The 18,595-nt window shown below is 42.3% G+C and overlaps 1 protein-coding gene across 1 annotated transcript; it reads right to left on the bottom strand.

Moving 5' to 3' along the window:
- Positions 1-6,402: 6,402 nt before the first annotated feature.
- On the bottom strand, positions 6,403-16,500 carry LOC140190463 (phosphoserine aminotransferase-like). The gene is made up of 9 exons (XM_072247077.1): positions 16,441-16,500; positions 15,987-16,047; positions 15,836-15,905; positions 14,944-15,149; positions 13,669-13,841; positions 10,090-10,253; positions 8,912-9,040; positions 8,675-8,812; positions 6,403-6,520 (listed from the first exon to the last, which is right to left on the bottom strand). Exons 1-9 carry the CDS (start codon positions 16,498-16,500, stop codon positions 6,403-6,405), a joined length of 1,119 nt encoding a protein of 372 aa, XP_072103178.1.
- Positions 16,501-18,595: the final 2,095 nt, after the last annotated feature.

The raw sequence follows: 18,595 nt of genomic DNA, 5'->3' as shown, positions 1-18,595 counted from the left end.
GAAGGTAGCATACAGCATCGATAACTATTAGGAACTAGTACACAGTTTTATATTCCTATAGTAGTCTTGAAAGTGTTCTAATTTGTTCTGTATTTCATTGAAACACATAATTTGTTACTCAGTTAAACAGCAGTTTGTCTTTTTTTTTTATACCTTTTTAGCTATTTCCATGAAATTTTGGCTAATTGGGTCAGCCGCTTATTTGGGCCAGAATATATTGGTCCTGACATGTTCCAGTTAACTGGAACTCACTGTATATAAGTGCTGCTTCACTGAAGCTATTTTCACGTCTTTGAAACATAGTCGATCCTTAGTTACATTGCAACATCAAGCCATGTGGTAGAAGCCAAACCTGCCGTTACTAATGGTCTACAGTCAGTTCTGCTCTGGCTTACTTACTGCCTGTTACGCCGCTGGTGTTCAGGGCAGCAATGAAGGCCCTCCATCCCTGGAGAAGTTCAGGGTTTCCTTCATCATGTCAGTAGCTTCCTCTTGGTTTTCACCACTATCAGTCATGCAAGTCCCGAGTGGAGACTCAGGAATACCGTCGCACTTGGATGTAGGCGGCTTCCTCATTACTGTTTCCGTAAAATTTTGTTTGACCAGTCAGGGTTGTTAGGTTTGAGCTGAACCCCTGAACCTGGAGGTCTGGTGGACCACTCTCAGTCTGGCCTCAACCCTTTGACCTATTTGGCATGGGTGATCCGACCAAGAGCCAAAGCAGAAAGCCCTGACTCCAGCCAACATAGCTCTCTGGGTCATTGAGACACGCAAGCCTCCAAACCACAACAGGGTTGTGGGTCCTCTCCGAGGAGTTCTATTCTGAGATTTTCACATTAATGTGATAGCAGAACCAAACAACAATTTGGTGGATGTCATTGGTGTTCAGATGAGACCATCTCCAGAAGGATTCTTGAGGTCAACACTCCTTTTAATACTGCCAATACTAGACACACCTTCAGAAGGCAATTACAAATTCATGGTCAAGTAGCTTTGTCCATTATGTTGATCAATCAGATGGCAGCCAAGTCCTCCAAGGCTCAGCAATTGGACATGATACTAAGTCATTCCTTTTGAAAGGTATTGAAGTCCTACACTTGGACCACATACAGTGTCCTTGCTGTTCTCAATGCTTCTTCCAAGGTGGGTTGACTGATCAGCTGAGGGAGAATATAGAATACCTCAGTGCTGAAGGAGGGCCTTGGCCTGAAACTCCGACTGTTTATTCATTTCCACCGGTGCTGCCTGGCCTGCTGAGTTCCTCGAGCATTCTGTGTGTGTTGCTGCAGAGAATATAGGTGGTGGTTTCCTTATCTCTTTATGATCATGGGGTCTGGAGTTAATGCATCCAGGGTCATCCTGCCAAAGTGTACTCTGTAATGTATTTAATATTGTGGAGTCCAAACTAGATCTTATTATCAAAGTACAGACAGTATATGTCACCATATACAACACTGACATCTTTCTACTCAGCAAATCTATCAAATAGTAACTATAACCGGATCAATGAAAGATCAACCAGAGTGCAGAAGACAACAAACTGTGCAAAAAATATAAATAAACAGCAATAAATAACAGATCATGGGATAAATAAGATAATAAAGAGCCCTTAAGGTGGTTGTGAGAACATCGCAGTGGATGGGAGAGTGTTGTTATCCCCTTCGTTAAGCAGCCTGATGGTTGTGGGGTGGTAACTGTTCTTGAACTGGGTGGTGCGAGACCTGAGGCTCCTGTACCTTCCACCTGCTGGGAGCAGTGAGAACAGAACATGGCCTGAGTGGTGGTGATCTCTGATGACGGATGCTGCTTTCCTATGTGAGTATTTCACGTAGATGTACTCAATGGTTGGGAGGGCTTTACCCGTGATATACTGGGCCATATCCAATATTTTTGTAGGATTTTCCATTCAAGGGCATTGGTGTTTCCATAGCAGACCATGATGTAGCCAGTCAATACACTCTCCACTACATATCTATAGAAAGTTTGTCAAAGTTTTAGATGTCCTGCTGAATCTTTGAAGACTCCTAAGCAAGTATGAGTAATATTGTAAATATATTGTTTAATGAGGCATTCTATGTTGTTTACATAATTCATTATGGGCTATATGTAAGAATTATATGAATGGCACAAATCATTATGCTACCACATCATACATCAGCACTTACGTTTTCCTTTCATGTAGTTTCTGGAGTTACAAATCAGTACCCATACCACTTCCAGGCTGCCCCTGGATTGAGTATATTTGCTGACTCAGTGGTTGTTACTAAGGCTGCCACATTCCTTGAATCTCAATTACTTAACTAAATGGATTTTAAATTACTCAGCTGCTGATATCTGAACTCATATCCCTTGATTGCTTGCCCAGGCCTGATAACTCAACTGTTGAGTCATCATTTCCTTAGCTCTATTAAGGAATTAATAAATTAATAGAAAATTTCCTAGAGCTCTTCTTTTAAAGAGATTTGTGCACACCCACATATTTAACATCCAAATTATGTACAGTACTGTGTAAAAGTCTTAGGTAGATATACACAGCTAGGGTGGAGACACACAAAGACCAAAACACCAGAGAAGGTCATTTGATTCCAAACAATTGGTTTACTAATTATAGAATGTCTCTAAGCTGCTTCCCGCTCCTGCCACTCTCGTTTCCCCTTTTCCCAACCATGATTCCCCTCTCCCTGCCCTCTTCCCACACACAGTTTACAATAGAGACCCAGATCAGAATTAGGATTATCATCATTCACATATGCCAAGAAATTTGTGGGGGTTTTTTTTTTTTTTTGCAACAGCAGTACAGTGCAATACATAAAATTTCTGCAGTATTCTGGTAGAGCGATTTGTAGGTTTAGTACATACAGCAATTAACTTAACTGACTTTGGCTGCTAGCCTTCAGAATCAACTGTGCATTGAAGATTAAATTTAAAATGCAGACCAGACAGACCAAGGAACTGATTGTCTACATATGGATGAATCCAAGCAACATCCCATTGCATGGATACAATAATAATTGACACTTATTTTGGATGTGATGGTGGGAAGACCCAGACATTTTAAAAAGTTACATGTATAGCTCAAGAGGGCTTTGTAAATATGTATTTTTCTGAATTGTCCAGATTTTTCCTTGATCTTTAGCATATACAATGTGTACAGTGTTGGGCAGAGGCAGATCTTTGCATCGGAAGTGTCCCAATATGATGCCTGTTGTATCTTGTTTTGTGGAATAAAGAGGTTGCCTCACATGTGCCAGTACTTTTCTCCAGTAACTTCACACAATAACATACTATACAAATGTTTTAGGCACCCTAGCTATATATATGCGTCCAAGACTTTTGCACAGTCCTGCATCTGTGATGTCAGGTCAGGAATGCAACTGGAGACAAGGGAACATGAAAAGTAATTTTAAACACCAGCTTAACACTTCATCCAAAATATTTTCTGAGGTAGTGCAATAATCTTTCAATACTTCTAGTTGGCAAAATCAACATGTAATGGAAAATTTCATTTCCTCCTTTCAGATCATAGGTTAAACATCGTTGCACAGTTGAGAAATCATATATCTGAGTTTAGACTGAGCTCTAGCAACCTCTGATGGTGTAAGTGTAGAAATACAAGATTCTTCCCCCCCCCCCCTTAATAATAACCATAACAGAATCAATGCCAGACTGCACCAACTTTGGCATTCAACTGGTGTGCAAAAGGCGACAAACTGCAAATACAAAATAAAAGTAATAATACACAAGAAATAAATATCAAGCACACTAGTCCATTTGTTGTGAATTTTTCAATGCAAGTCCATTGGTTGATGGAATATTTCAGTGACAGGGCAAGTGAAGTTATTCCCTTTGACGGTTGAGGGGTAATAACTGTTCCTAGACCTGGTGGTGTGAGCTCTGAGGCTCCTGCTACCTTTCTGATGGTATTATCTTTGGATGCTGTTTTCCCGTGACAGCATTTCATTTAGATGTGCTCAATGATGGGGAGGGCTTTACCTGTAATGCAGGGGTCCCCAACCTTTTTTGCACCACGGGCCGGTTTAATATTGAAAATATTCTTACGGACCAGCCGAGCTGGGGTGTGGTGTTCAAGTAGGGTTAAACTCACCTCAACATGTCTTTCACAGTTAGGGTAGCAAACTTTCTCACTCCCAAATAAGGGACAAAAGTAGCAGTCAAATCCCAGGACACTTTACCCCAGGAAAGACTACCATGACCATGAAGCCTTGCACGGGCACCTGTGCGCGCATGCACGTACATGCCGATTTCCCCCCCACAAATGGGTTTGCCTTCATCTTCCCAACTATACTGTACATACATTTCTACTTTACATAGGCTGTGTTTATCATATCATTCCTGCTTTTACAATATGTTAGTGTTATTTTTGGTTTTACGTGTTATTTGGTATGATTGGGTAGTTTTTTTTTGGGTTTGGGAACACTCAAAAATTTTCCCCATATAAATTAATGGTAATTGCTTCTTCACTTCACGCCATTTTGGCACCAAAGGTTTCATAGGAACGCTCTACCTTAGCAGGGGAAATACAGGACAAGCCAATTTAGCCCAATATACGGGATGTCTCAGCAAGTACGGTGCAGTTGGCAACCCTATGTTCAAGTTTGACAGTGTGTGACAGGGAATGAGGAAAGGTGCAGCTGACTCGTATGGTTTCCTCAGGGGCTGGTAGCACATGCTTTGTAGCCCAGTAGTTAGGACTGGGCCACACCCACTACATTTATTTTTCTTTTGATAAGCAAATATTAGAATCCGGAAGGTTATGAAACAAAGGCAATTCCAGGAATCTAAAACAACTCTTGAGTCAATGTACAACTTTTACAATGAGTTGAAATAGAACCCAACTTTTATTGCAGCAAGACTCCAGAACTCATTCAACTGTGCACACAGATACCACCAACTGAAAGTGTGTTCCTCCAGACCAAGGTGCACACCACAGTACCTATACCTTACATGAAGTATTACCACAAATAAATTAACAAATAGAGGTATTTACAACACAAGCTTAAAAAAAGCCAGCATAAACCTACTTGTGCTTCAAATTCTACTTGTGGTGGCAGGGAGCTCAGAAGTCTCATGGCCTGGAGGAGGCGGCTGTTTCTCAACCTCCACAATGCCGCCGCAGTTTTCAAAATGTAGGATTTTTACTTTGAAAGATTGTGCTACTTGCTATGACACAGTGCTTGCAACAAGCATTATAATGTCAGTGATCTTTGATCAGAGTTCAATGCCCACTGCTGCCTGTAAGGAGCTTAGGCATTACTGGTTTCCTCACACATTCCAAAGATGTACAGGTTAGGGTTAGCAAGTCATGGGCATTATAGATTGAGGCCAGAAGCATAATAATTGCAGGTTACCCCCCAGCATACCTCTGGCTTGACACAAACATTTCATGTTTTGATGCACATGTGACAAATAAAGCTAATCTTTAGTCATTTCACAAAACCCCTACCCCTTCCCCTGACCTGGACCCAATCTATTTTCCTGATGTTTAAGGGGCAGTAGGAGCTGTGATATGGTGACTCCATTGTGGCCAAAGAATGGATACTAGTGATAGGACTAGTTGCAATACTTTCAGGTGAGTGATTTCAGTTAGCTTGTAGACACAGCTTAGCTACAATGAAAGTTATTTTCTTTGAGATTGTTATTGACAGAATTCATACACATTGATATCTTAACAAGGAATATTAAGTTTAAAATATTTTATCATGATACCCATGGGCTATTTCTAATATACAGATGTTTTTTTGGGGAAAGGGAAATAGAGAAAGGTGAAAGTTTGTGCACAACATTGAACTGAGGGCTCTGGCTCACTATCACTTCAGTCGGTGATAGATTTACTATCTTGATCATGAAGTTCGCAGTACCTTGGATAGAATCAGGTCATCCTTAAACCAGGACTATCCAAACTGACCAGTAAACCCACAGCTGAGGTTCGTTGTTACTGGAAGTGAAAGTTTTGTGCGCCTGAACTTTGGGAACTGGGTATTGTGCAAAATACTTGGACTAGCACTTAAAACATACTCCAAAACCAAGCCTTTGCACCATCACATTTGTGTACTGGCAAAATGACTTCCAATTAGAATGGCAAATCAGCTCTATGATAAATGCAGCACTCCCTCAGGACTAGAGTTGAATTCTGAATTGTGTACGCATTTGGCCGCAGGTTTGGATCAATCCTTATTGGCACCAACAAAAATAGATCCTAGCTTTAAAAAAAACAAAAAAACTAGTTTCAATTACTTAACCATTCAAAGATTATATTCAAAGAGGCAAATGTGTTCTACATGAAGCAAATTTACTTCAAGATTAGTTTAGCACTGCAAGCCATCACTAATATAAAGACAAAGATTGTATTAATGCTGCACAGAACCTACAATAGGCTTTTCCTTATGGCAAGTCATTACCCTGGTGTTCCTTTTGCTTGAAAGATGTCATGAATTCTGCCAACTTTTGTGTTTCTTCAAGTGTCACATTGTGGAGTGAGGCACAGATCCCACCAACAGATCTGGAAACAGGTGTAATTTAGAGGCACGTCATGTCCAAATCACAATTCCAAATTTGTACAAATATCTATGCAAAACTACAAACTTAAACTTCATACAAACTCACATTTACCAGAAAGTTAAGGCAAAGCTGGAAAGATGAGACTCATTCACTTTTTATATTCAGACTATTAGCATGAATATTTAGCCATATTACACAAATATAGTATTGCAGAAGGGTCTACTTTAAGGGTCATCAAGTAACAGTTGACCACCTGATATAACCTTTGGGTTTGCCGCGATGTTTGAAGCAGCTTCCACCCTCATACGGGACAAGTCAATGGAATAAAGTAACATTAGGTGGAGCTCCCAAACATTGCATCAAACTTAATACTACAGCCAGAAATGAGATAATTCTAGTGACAAGGATCAGACTACAGAACCCAAGGCAGGTGAGATTGAGCAAATATGGGACTTAATTCTGCTGTGTCTCAAGTAAATGGGACACAGATTGAACCTGAAGAAAATGGTGGACTAGATCCAGCTATTTCATTTTGCAATTTATCCCATTTTAAGACATTGAGGAATGTCTTGTACTTATCTGGAGTGAATGGGAGGCAACACACACCATACTGGAGGAACTCAGATCAGAGACAACCTTTGGAATAGAGTACTGTAAACAGTCAATGCTTTGAGCTGAAACGCAATCAGGGCTGGAAAGAAAGAGGGGAAGTCAGGATAAGGAGGAGGAAGTAGTACAAGGTAGTAGGTGTTAGGGGTGAAGTAAGAACTGAACTTGGTTGGTGAAAGAGACAAGGGCTAGAGAAAGGGAGAGTCTAATAGAGGATAGAAGACCATAGAATGAATGGGGATTGTTCTCCACATCATTTTTTTTTTTTTTGAAGTGATGGAGGAAGGAATTAATGAACTGAACAAAACCATTCACAAACAAGAAATCTGTTAGCAAAATTAGGGTTGGATAGTCTCACTTTACCCATCACCACAAGTTTAAAACGCTAAAGATCAGTCACTGCAGACAAAAACCCATTGGTGAAAGAAAATACATTGCCAAGTCAGGAATTATTAGGTGCATTGAATTAAGAGTGATGCTGAAGAGCAGGCAAAAATCAATTTGTGTGGGTTTTTGTTGTACTGAAGGTCTATTTTAAGAACAATTGAAAGGCATTCTTAGCAATGTTGATAGGGCAGTGCCAAGAGTCTGAATTGCAAGCCGTACTCAGTACATTTATTGCATGTGTGTAGGCCAGTGTTTTTGTATTGAACCTGGGTTACTTAGTTATGAGTGGGGAATATGAATTGCTGAACATTCTATCACAATGAAGTGAGGCATCACTATGAATAGAAAGAGAAAGATAGCAAACTTGTGTAACCCACAGGGGCACATGGTAAAATACTGAAATGAGACAATTAAAAATGAATATTAACTAGCATTTACAACTAGGTTATAACAAACAGCAATAATTTTGCCCAATCTGAACCACGACACAAGCAGCAAAGTACATCACCAGTTGTATCAGAATGCAGCCATAAACCTGATGCTATGCAAAGATTTGCATAAAACAATTTCAGTCAGAACACTCTGCAGAAGGGACTTTAAGACATAAAATGCACAAACTTGATCTTGAAGTCTTGGGCAACACAAAATACTAGAGGAACTCAACAGGCCAGGCAGCATTTATGGAAAAGAGGAAACAGTTGTCATTTTAGACTGAGACCCTTCAGGACCTGATGAAGGGTCTCAGCCAGAAAATGACTGTTTACTCCTTTCCATAGATGTTGCCTGGCCTGCCAAGTTCCTCCAGCACTGTGTTGCTTTGGATTCCCAGCATCTGTAGGCTGTGTTCGTGATGTCTTGACACTTTTTAAAATCTGACCAAATACTTGGTTTTTGGTTGCTCATTGAGGTGAGCAGCTCCTGGATGTTGATGCTGGAGCCAGGATTTGAGGATATCAGCAAGCAAGCCCTATCATGCTGTTGAAAGGTGATTTGAACAAGAACTGAGCTGGCATCATGGGGGAAGTATGGAAAAAGTGGGACAATGTGGAAAATGAAAAAGGGAAGATAATAAAAGAAACCTGTTGACCAGCCCATCATTTCATTCCAACTCCCATTTTTCAATTTGGATAGTTGAACATTTGATTATATTCTAGTTTACCTGTCACCCTCCAGTGAAGTCATGCCAACTTCAGCTGCTTTGTCAAGGAAAGTCTGTTCAAGGATGTTATTTCCTTTGGGGCCACCAACCCGGAATACTACATTCATTCTGCTTCTACACTTCACATTAACAGGGCATCTAAAAAGGAAACAAGTAATGACCTTGCTCAGTTTTTAAAATAAATGAATACATTTATTAGATTAGAATCACTTGCACGTTTAAATAGAGGCAACTTACACATAGAATTCAGCGGCGTCCTCAATCACATCATAAAGCAATTTTGATTTAGCGATACTTCTTCGTTCCATAGCATCAGAACCTCCATTGCTTTTTATCCAATCCAAGACCAACTGCAGGATATAGATACTGAAATATACACATAGATATGAGGAATGTGACTGCAGTTTTCATGCCGCTCGACATCATGCACAACACTAAATTCCAGGGAAACTCAGCAAGTCACAACTGAAGTGGAGTCTCAGCCTGAAACATCAGTTGATTCCCATCTGACCTGTCGAGTTCCTCCAGCATTTTGTGCATGTTGTTCAAGACTTCAACATCTGCAGAATCTCTTGGTCATCATGAAAAAAACTCATTTCACATCAACTTTGTCACAAGCTTGCTTTCAGTAACAGCTGACAGCTAGCAAATTAAGTCAACATGAAGAGTGATATTTTGTATGTGCATCATTTCTCAAACTTAGAGACACCTAGTAATCGCCAAAGCAAATTTAACACTATATTCATTGATTTTGTCAAGGGTACAGTGATTAGTTGGCTTAGTTTACATTCCAAGCACACTTGGTTGATAAGGTTGCTTTAATCTCAGCACGTATACAATCTGAAATTTGTACTCCTCAGACATCCATGAAACAAGAGACTCCATAGACTGAAATGATAGAACAAGCTTGCTAACTATTAAAGTTATTTGCATTGCATACTGATTGTTCCAGGTTGCAGTGGTATAGTGGTTAGTGCAATTACTTTTACAGCTCCACTGATCACTTGATGTTTGACTCCTCTTGACTGTTTGGAGTTTCTATGTTGTAACTGCATGGTTCCTCTGAGTGCTCCAGTTTCCACCCAAATTCCAAAGATGTGGATTTTGGGTTAGGGTTTGAGCTATGGGCATGTTACGTTGACACCAGACACGTGGAAACACTTGTGACCCAACTCCCAGCACAATCCTTGGGCAGTTGGTTGCTGACAGTTTGACCGTCTATTGCAATATACTTATGACAACCAAAGCCAATCTCATATTGGAAATAAGATGAATTTAGAAGTTAAATAGGTACATCAAATGAAGTCAAATACTTTCCACAAATATGTAGATCCAGTTCCAGCAAATTTTCCATGGGAAGTTATGTTTGAATTTCAAAGAGTTCTTCAGCAAAACCACCAGAGCCCTGCACTAACCTGTAACATGGAGGAGTATTAGGAAAGATTCCCGCTTGTAGTTTATAGTCAAGCACAATTGGACATCCACTGAGTGTCGAATCTAGGAGGTCTTCTCTCACGAATACCACTGTCACTCCTGCACAACCGAGACTTTGTCGGGCAGTGGCAAAAATCACACCAAACTTCAGGAAGAGGAAGGGGGCAAAGGGCAAGAGAAAACAGAAACATAGAAAATAGGTGCAGTAGGCCATTCGGCCCTTCGAGCCTGCACCGCCATTTATTATGATCATGGCTGATCATCCAACTCAGAACCCTGCACCAGCCTTCCCTCCATACCCTCTGATCCCCCTAGCCACAAGGGCCATATCTAACTCCCTCTTAAAAACAGCCAATGAACTGGCCTCAACTGTTTTCTGTGGCAGAGAATTCCACAGATTCACCACTCTGTGTGAAGAAGTTTTTCCTAATCTCAGTCCTAAAAGGCTTCCCCTTTATCCTCAAACTGTGACCCCTCGTTCTGGACTTCCCCAACATCGGGAACAATCTTCCTGCATCTAGCCTGTCCAATCCCTTTAGGATTTTATACGTTTCAATCAGATCCCCCCTCAGTCGTCTAAATTCCAATGAGTACAAGCCTAGTTTATCCAGTCTTTCTTCATATGAAAGTCCTGCCATCCCAGGAATCAATCTGGTGAACCTTCTTTGTACTCCCTCTATGGCAAGGATGTCTTTCCTCAGATTAGGGGACCAAAACTGCACACAATACTCCAGATGTGGTCTCACCAAGGCCTTGTACAACTGCAGTAGTACCTCCCTGCTCCTGTACTCGAATCCTCTCGCTATAAATGACAGCATACCATTTGCCTTTTTCACCACCTGCTGTACCTGCATGCTCACTTTCAATGACTGGTGTATAATGACACCCAGGTCTCGTTGCACCTCCCTTTTCCTAATCGGCCACCATTCAGATAATAATCTGTTTTCCTATTTTTGCCACCAAAGTGGATAACTTCACATTTATCCACATTAAATTGCATCTGCCATGAATTTGCCCGCTCACCCAACCTATCCAAGTCACCCTGCATCCTCTTAGCATCCTCCTCACAGGTAACACTGCCGCCCAGCTTCGTGTCATCCGCAAACTTGGAGATGCTGCATTTAATTCCCTCGTCTAAGTCATTAATATATATTGTAAACAACTGGGATCCCAGCACTGAGCCTTGCAGTACCCCACTAGTCACCGCCTGCCATTCTGAAAAGGTCCCGTTTATTCCCACTCTTTGCTTCCCGTCTGCCACCAATTCTCTATCCACATCAATACCTTACCCCCAATACCGTGTGCTTTAAGTTTGCACACCAATCTCCTGTGTGGGACCTTGTCAAAAGCCTTCTGAAAATCCAAATATACCACATCCACTGGTTCTCCCCTATCCACTCTACTAGTTACATCCTCAAAAAATTCTGTGAGATTCGTCAGACATGATTTTCCTTTCACAAATCCATGCTGACTTTGTCCAATGATTTCACCGCTTTCCAAATGTGCTGTTATCACATCTTTGAAAACTGACTCCAGCAGTTTCCCCACCACCGACGTTAGGCTAACCAGTCTATAATTCCCCAGTTTCTCTCTCCCCCCTTTTTAAAAAGCGGGGTTACATTAGCCACCCTCCAATCCTCAGGAACTAGTCCAGAATCTAACGAGTTTTGAAAAATTATCACTAATGCATCCACTATTTCTTGGGCTACTTCCTTAAGCACTCTGGGATGCAGACCATCTGGCCCTGGGAATTTATCTGCCTTTAATCCCTTCAATTTACCTAACACCACTTCCCTACTAACATGTATTTCCCTCAGTTCCTCCATCTCACTGGACCCTCTGTCCCCTACTATTTCTGGAAGATTATTTATGTCCTCCTTAGTGAAGACAGAACCAAAGTAATTATTCAATTGGTCTGCCATGTCCTTGCTCCCCATAATCAATTCACCTGTTTCTGCCTGCAGGGGACCTACATTTGTCTTTACCAGTCTTTTCCTTTTTACATACCTATAAAAGCTTTCAGTCAGTTTTTATGTTCCCTGCCAGTTTTCTCTCAATCTTTTTTCCCCCTTCCTAATTAAGCCTTTTGTCCTCCTCTGCTGAACTCTGAATTTCTCCCAGTCCTCAGGTGAGCCACTTTTTCTGGCTAATTTGTATGCTTCTTTGGAATTGATACTATCCCTAATTTCTCTTGTCAGCCATGATTTATTCCTTGATTTATTCTTTTGCCAAACTGGGATGAACAATTGTTGTAGTTCATCCATGCGATCTTTAAATGTTTGCCATTGCATATCCACCGTCAATCCTTTAAGTGTCATTTGCCAGTCTATCTTAGCTAATTCACATCTCATACCTTCAAAGTTACCCCTCTAAGTTCAGAACCTTTGTTTCTGAATTAACTATGTCACTCTCCATCTTAATGAAGAATTCCACCATATTATGGTCACTCTTACCCAAGGGGCCTCTCACGACAAGATTGCTAATTAACCCTTCCTCATTGCTCAAAATCCAGTCCAGAATAGCCTGCTCTCTAGTTGGTTCCTCGACATGTTGGTTCAAAAAACCATCCCGCATACATTCCAAGAAATCCTCTTCCTCAGCACCTTTACCAATTTGGTTCACCCAATCTACATGTAGATTGAAGTCACCCATTATAACTGCTGTTCCTTTATTGCACACATTTCTAATTTCCTGTTTAATTCCATCCTCGACCTCACTCCTACTGTTAGGTGGCCTGTACACAACTCCCACCAGCGTTTTCTGCCCCTTAGTGTTATGCAGCTCTACCCATATCGATTCCACATCTTCCCGACTTATGTCCTTCCTTTCTATTGCGTTAATCTCCTCTTTAACCAGCAACGCCACCCCACCTCCTTTTCTTTCATGTCTATCCCTTCTGAATATTGAATATCCCTGAACATTGAGCTCCCATCCTTGGTCACCCTGGAGCCATGTCTCTGTGATCCCAACTATATCATAATCATTAATAACAATCTGCACTTTCAATTCATCCACCTTATTACAAATGCTCCTGGCATTGACACACAAAGCTCTCAGGCGCTCTTTTACAACTCTCTTAGCCCTTATACAATTATGTTGAAAAGTGGCCCTTTTTGATGCTTGCCCTGGATTTGTCGGCCTGCCACTTTTACTTTTCTCCTTACTACTTTTTGCTTCTACCCTCACTTTACACCCCTCTGTCTCTCTACACTGGTTCCCATCCCCCTGTTGTGAACTAACCTCCTCTCACCTAGCCTCTTTAATTTGATTCCCACCCCCCAACCATTCTAGTTTAAGGTCACCTCAGTAGCCCTCGCTAATCTCCCTGCCAGGATATTGGTTCCCCTAGGATTCAAGTGTAATCCGTCCTTTTTGTACAGGTCACCCCTGCATCAAAAGGTCCCACTGATCCAAAAACTTGAATCCCTGCCTCCTGCTCCAAGTATGATCAATGTTCAACTTCATTCCAATTCTTAGGCCAATTCCCCTCAAGCAATCAGTTCTCACTGTTACCGGAGCAATGGGGAAGGTCAACGTTCAACTGATTAGGATAGACTCACCCGGGAAACATCCAAGGGCTTGAGAAGGAAGTTGGAGGACATATCAGAGATCAGAACAGTTTCCTTGGAGTCTGGAATAAAGTGGAATTCGACACCACTGATGGAATCATCAGCACAATAATAGAGATAGGAGGAGTCAGGATTGAGATCCCACTTGCTTGGATCAGGGATTGCTATAAGAGAAGGGTAGGGAGAGATTTAGAATAACGACTGCATAGAGACTTAAAACATCTAGAACAAGGATTTCCAAACTCACTTCTTTTTTTATTAATTAAAATGCCATGGAGCCCTACCATTAACCAAGGGGGTCCACAGACCCCAGGTTGGGAACCTCTGAAGTAGAGGGTTGGAGCAAGCAAACAGAACTGCATCACCTTTAGGGAAAGAATTGGGCACAAGTCACCATCCTTCATTGCTGGGTCAATCACCAAACAGCAGTGCGAAAGGCTGGACCACAGCAGTTCTAAGCCAATCACATCTCGAAGTACAATTGAGCAGTAGACGCTGGAATTCCAGCAATGCCCACTGAGCTCGTCACAAATTCAGAAGAATTAGGGGGTGACCCAATGGAAATCCACTGAATGTTGACAGGCCTCAAAAGAGTGGATGTGGAGAGGATGCTTCCTATGGCTTGGGAAGGGGTGGCTCTGACTAATGGACAGCCTCAATATAGGGGCATTCTTTTAGAACAGATGAGGAATTTCTTTAGCCAGAGAGTGGTGTGAATCTGTGCAATTTGTTGCAAGTGGCTGTAGAGGCCAAGACATTGGTTGTATTCAAGGCAGGGGTTGATAAATTCTGACCAGTCAGGGCATGAAGGGATACAGGGAGACGGCAGGAGAGTGGGCCTGAGGGGGCAAAATGGATCAGCCATCATGAAATGGCAGAGCAGACTCAATGGCCCAATTCTGCTCCTATACCCTATGGTCCAAATCAAGCAGTCTTTGAAACCAAGTAGCTTTAAGTAAACATTAATGTTAGCTTTCATACAAGTATCATTAATGATTAAACTGATGGCTCATCTCCAGATTGGTGCATAGAATTTACAGACCAGAGGCTGTCACATCCATCTCTGGAAAGCTCAACAGGTGTATGAAATTCTGTACCATTCATCCTGCTAGGAGAAAGATTCTACTTCCTCACTCCCAAAATGCTGGAACACTGCCAGGTTCCTCTAGCATTTTGTGTGCACTGCCCTGGATTTCCAGCATCTGCAGAATCTCTTGCATTAATCCCCACTCACAAGTTCAATAGCCATCTCATCAGTTGCCTTACTTGTACAAGCATTCTGCCCAGGGTGGACAATTTTCACTTTCCCCAGCTTCCTGGCTTCCTCCGCTGCCTCCGCAGACCAAGGCCCGGTGACAACAAACTCTGCACATCTGCCTTCCTTGAGGCTGATGAAATTGAAAGGAATCGCACTAAACTGGCCACTCGCACCACATTGCAAGAACAGTATTTTGTAGTTTTCTGGGACCTTCCTGTAAAGCAGAAGAAACTGGTCACAAAGTCTGAAGTAGCTGTTTCTGAAAACAAGTGTTTGAAATGTTTGCTTTCACTGAACAATAACACTCAACTTTCAACCCATTTTCACTATATTGGAAAATTAGATCCTTTACCTCTATATTGGTTTATTCTCCATCTACTATTCCAGATGGAATTGAATGACTGCAAAGCCATCTCAGAGTCAATTACATAGGTGGTCTGGGAGTTACATGGACACATGGGTAGAATTCCATCTCTAGATGGCACTAATTTCAATGACATCCAACAGCAGCTTCCCCTATTCAAGTTTAACTACTGTGGAATGAAAGAGGTGGACTAGCCCCCAAATGGATTACAGGCCTAAACCATTCTCATTTTGCTTCCCCCCCCCAACTGAAAACAGTTTTGATCCAATTAACCCCCCCCCCCCCAAAAAGGCCCACGTGAAAAATAAAGTGTTAAAATTTCCCATTTTTGTTGTTGGGGCCCTCTACAAAGTGTACCATCGAGTGACAACACTGAGGGGGCATGAAAAGTGGCAAATCGCATTCCTGATGATCTGGTATTACGGTTGTGAAGCTAATACCACCCGCATAAGTGTTTTTTTTAAAATGGGAAGTAGGATAAATCCCCCCACGAGTTGAAGGATTTTTGTAATCCGAGCGGGGCTGAATTTACTCACAGCAGCTCCTTCAAACTGGATTTGGTCACGTCCAGAATTTCGGTGAACTCTGGCGATCCAGGATGTAGCTCTATTCAATACACAACAGGATTAGAAGGATAAAGCGGCGCGACTGGCAAACAACAGAAACGCAACATCAATGGAGACTAACCCAGGACACCGATCCCAAGACCACGATAGTCCACAAGGTCCTTCTGAGCTTGGAGCAGCACCTGAAAAAACACGCTATCGGGTTACTTCAGACCCGCTAGGACCGCGGAGTACCCCTTCCCCTCATTGCAATCTCCCACCCTCAACATCTCCAGGCAGCAACAAACTTAATGAACAAGTGGGCGGTTCCTGTGGGTCTAATTAGCCCAACCATACAACATCAGGTTTACTAAAGAACATTTCTTCTGCACTAAATAAGATCTAGCGGGAAGTTGCAAACACCTTCCTAAAAATATTCTAAACCCCCCCCCCCAATCAAAGAACGTCTACTTCGCCTTAGTTTCACTTTCTTGCGGGCATTCACAGTAAAAAAAAGAGAAATAGCAGAATCAATGTAAAACTGCCCACAAATAAATACTGAGACATTTATAAACTATTTAACATTAATTATTCACCGAGAGAGGGAGCTTAGTAGCATCAGAAGAGAAATTCACCACAGAATTCCTGCGTTCCATTATGACCTAAACTTCGGGATACTACCGCACCACGGGTTCTTTAAGTAGTCATCTCTGGCTGCTGTCATTGGCTGTGTTCACGGGATGCTGCTCGTCAACTCATCAAAGATCGTTTAGATTAGAATTTGGTTCCATCGCGCCCCTGCTGTCGGCAGTAGAAATTGTTATAAGAGAATTCTTTCGTGGGCTACTTTGTAGGTGGGGTTGTATTTGTGTTTGGAGTAACTTATAGAAACATAGAAAACCTACAGCACAGTACAGGCCCTTCAGCCCACAGTGCTGTGTTGAACATTTACTTATCTCAGATGGAAGTATATTGGTGTTGGTCTGGGCACAGAGAGGTTCTGCAGATGCTGGAAATCCAGGGCAACATACACACATAAAATGCTGGAGGAACTCAGCAGATCAGTCGACGTTTTGGGCCGAGATCCTTCATGATACTGAAGGAGGGCTTCTGCCCGAAACATCGACTGTACTCATTTCCACAGAACCCCCTGGCGTGCTGGGCTCCTCTAGCAGTTTGTGTGTGTGTGTGTGTTTTGGATTTCCAGCATCTGCAGATTCTCTCTTGTTTGTCGGTGTCCTAGGGGAGTTGTTTGTTAGTGCTGCTGGGGAGGAAATGTGGGAGGGGGATGGGAACCCTGGCAGAAAGTTAGAGGCAAATCATAGACGTGAGAAAGTCTGCAGAGGCTGGAAATCCAAATCAACACACACAAAATCCTGGAGGCACCCAGCAGGCCAGGCAGCATCTATGGAAGGTAGCAATGCAAAAGTTAGAAATGAGAAAAGGAAGAGTGGAGTACAGTGTGGTAAACCATGTATGTATGTTGTAACTCGGTTACCTGTCTGGACACACCCCTCTGCTGACTGCCCCTGTGGCTCCTCCCACAGAATCCTGTATAAAGGTGTTCGCCTTGCCCCTCCCCGTCAGTCTGGGGGCAGACACTCACTGTGGAGGTCGTATTGTACAGCGAATAAAAGCCTTTCAGTATTTTACCAAACCTCAGTCTTTTGGAGTAATTGAAGGTGCTTCATACAGAGAAGTCAAAATTCAAAGAACACAAAGATTACTGGATTCTAACAAGACAATCAGTGTGAGGGCACTTTACCTGAATGCTTGTAGTATTTGAAACAAATCCAGTGAACTTATGGCACAGATCAGTACAAAGGGATGTGATTTAGTGACCATTACAGAGATGTGATTGTAGAGTGGAGATTATTGGGAATCATCTCCACTTGGCCTCACTGTCTGTTCAATTTCCTGCCATCTGGTAGGAGATACAGAAACATCTTAGCCAAGACATTAAGACTGAAAAACAGCTTCTTCCCAAGAGCTGTTGTGCAGCTGAATAATGCTACACCCTGGCTTGCCAATGGCCTTTGAGTGTTATGGTTCAATGGTTCAATTAATATCAGTTGAATTTATTTATTTATTTATTTTTATTATTTTGGTTTTTTCTCTTCTATATGTATTGCATTGAATTGCCGCTGCTAAGTTAACAAATTTCACGTCACTTACTGGTGATAATAAACCTGATTCTGATTCTGATTCAAAGAGTGTATTCAATATGTAACCTGAAATTCTTTCTTTTCACAGGCATCCACGAAACAGAAAAAAACCCAGAGTGACAGAAAATGTTAGGACCCTAAAGTCCCCTCTCCCTCCCACGCACAAGCAGCAGCAAGAGCATCGACCCTCCCCCCCCACCTGCTCCAGCAAAAGAATTAACCCCCCCACCAGCCTCCATGAAAGCAATAGCAAAGCCCCCAAAGAGACCATGATCTAGAGTCCATCAAAACCTTCTGTCCATCCCAGTATGTCGACATCTCAGACAGGCTTTCTCTCACTAGCGAGGGAGAGAGAGATATCAATCCTGCCGCAACGAGAGGGGAGACCAGCAGCTTGCTGTTTTGGTTTTACAATCTGCCGTGTCGCTTGTCCGGGCTCCCGGACCCGAGGACCAACAGACTCTCACTGGCCATCAAGGGAGAAAGTTCGCTGGAGTATGGCAGCCTTCCAAAAGCAGCGCGCACCACCTGCTGTCTTGGCGTTTCAGTCTCCCGCCACGCTCCAGTCGGCGACATCAGCGAGGGA

This window comes from Mobula birostris, chromosome 30 (assembly GCF_030028105.1).
Source record: "Mobula birostris isolate sMobBir1 chromosome 30, sMobBir1.hap1, whole genome shotgun sequence".
In the NCBI taxonomy this organism is placed as follows: domain Eukaryota; kingdom Metazoa; phylum Chordata; class Chondrichthyes; order Myliobatiformes; family Myliobatidae; genus Mobula; species Mobula birostris.
Note: the sequence above shows the minus strand (reverse complement) of the source record. Positions and strands in the feature narration are given on the sequence as shown.

Excerpts from the sequence above, each read along its gene's own strand:
- LOC140190463 (XM_072247077.1), bottom strand. The coding sequence starts at position 16,500 with ATGGAACGCAGGAATTCTGTGGTGAATTTCTCTTCTGATGCTACTAAG. Across the intron at positions 13,842-14,943 it reads TGGGCAGAATGCTTGTACAA|CAATCCCTGATCCAAGCAAG; the intron begins GTAAGGCAACTG and ends CTTCTCTTATAG. Across the intron at positions 10,254-13,668 it reads AGCCCTTGGATGTTTCCCGG|TTTGGTGTGATTTTTGCCAC; the intron begins GTGAGTCTATCC and ends CTCTTCCTGAAG.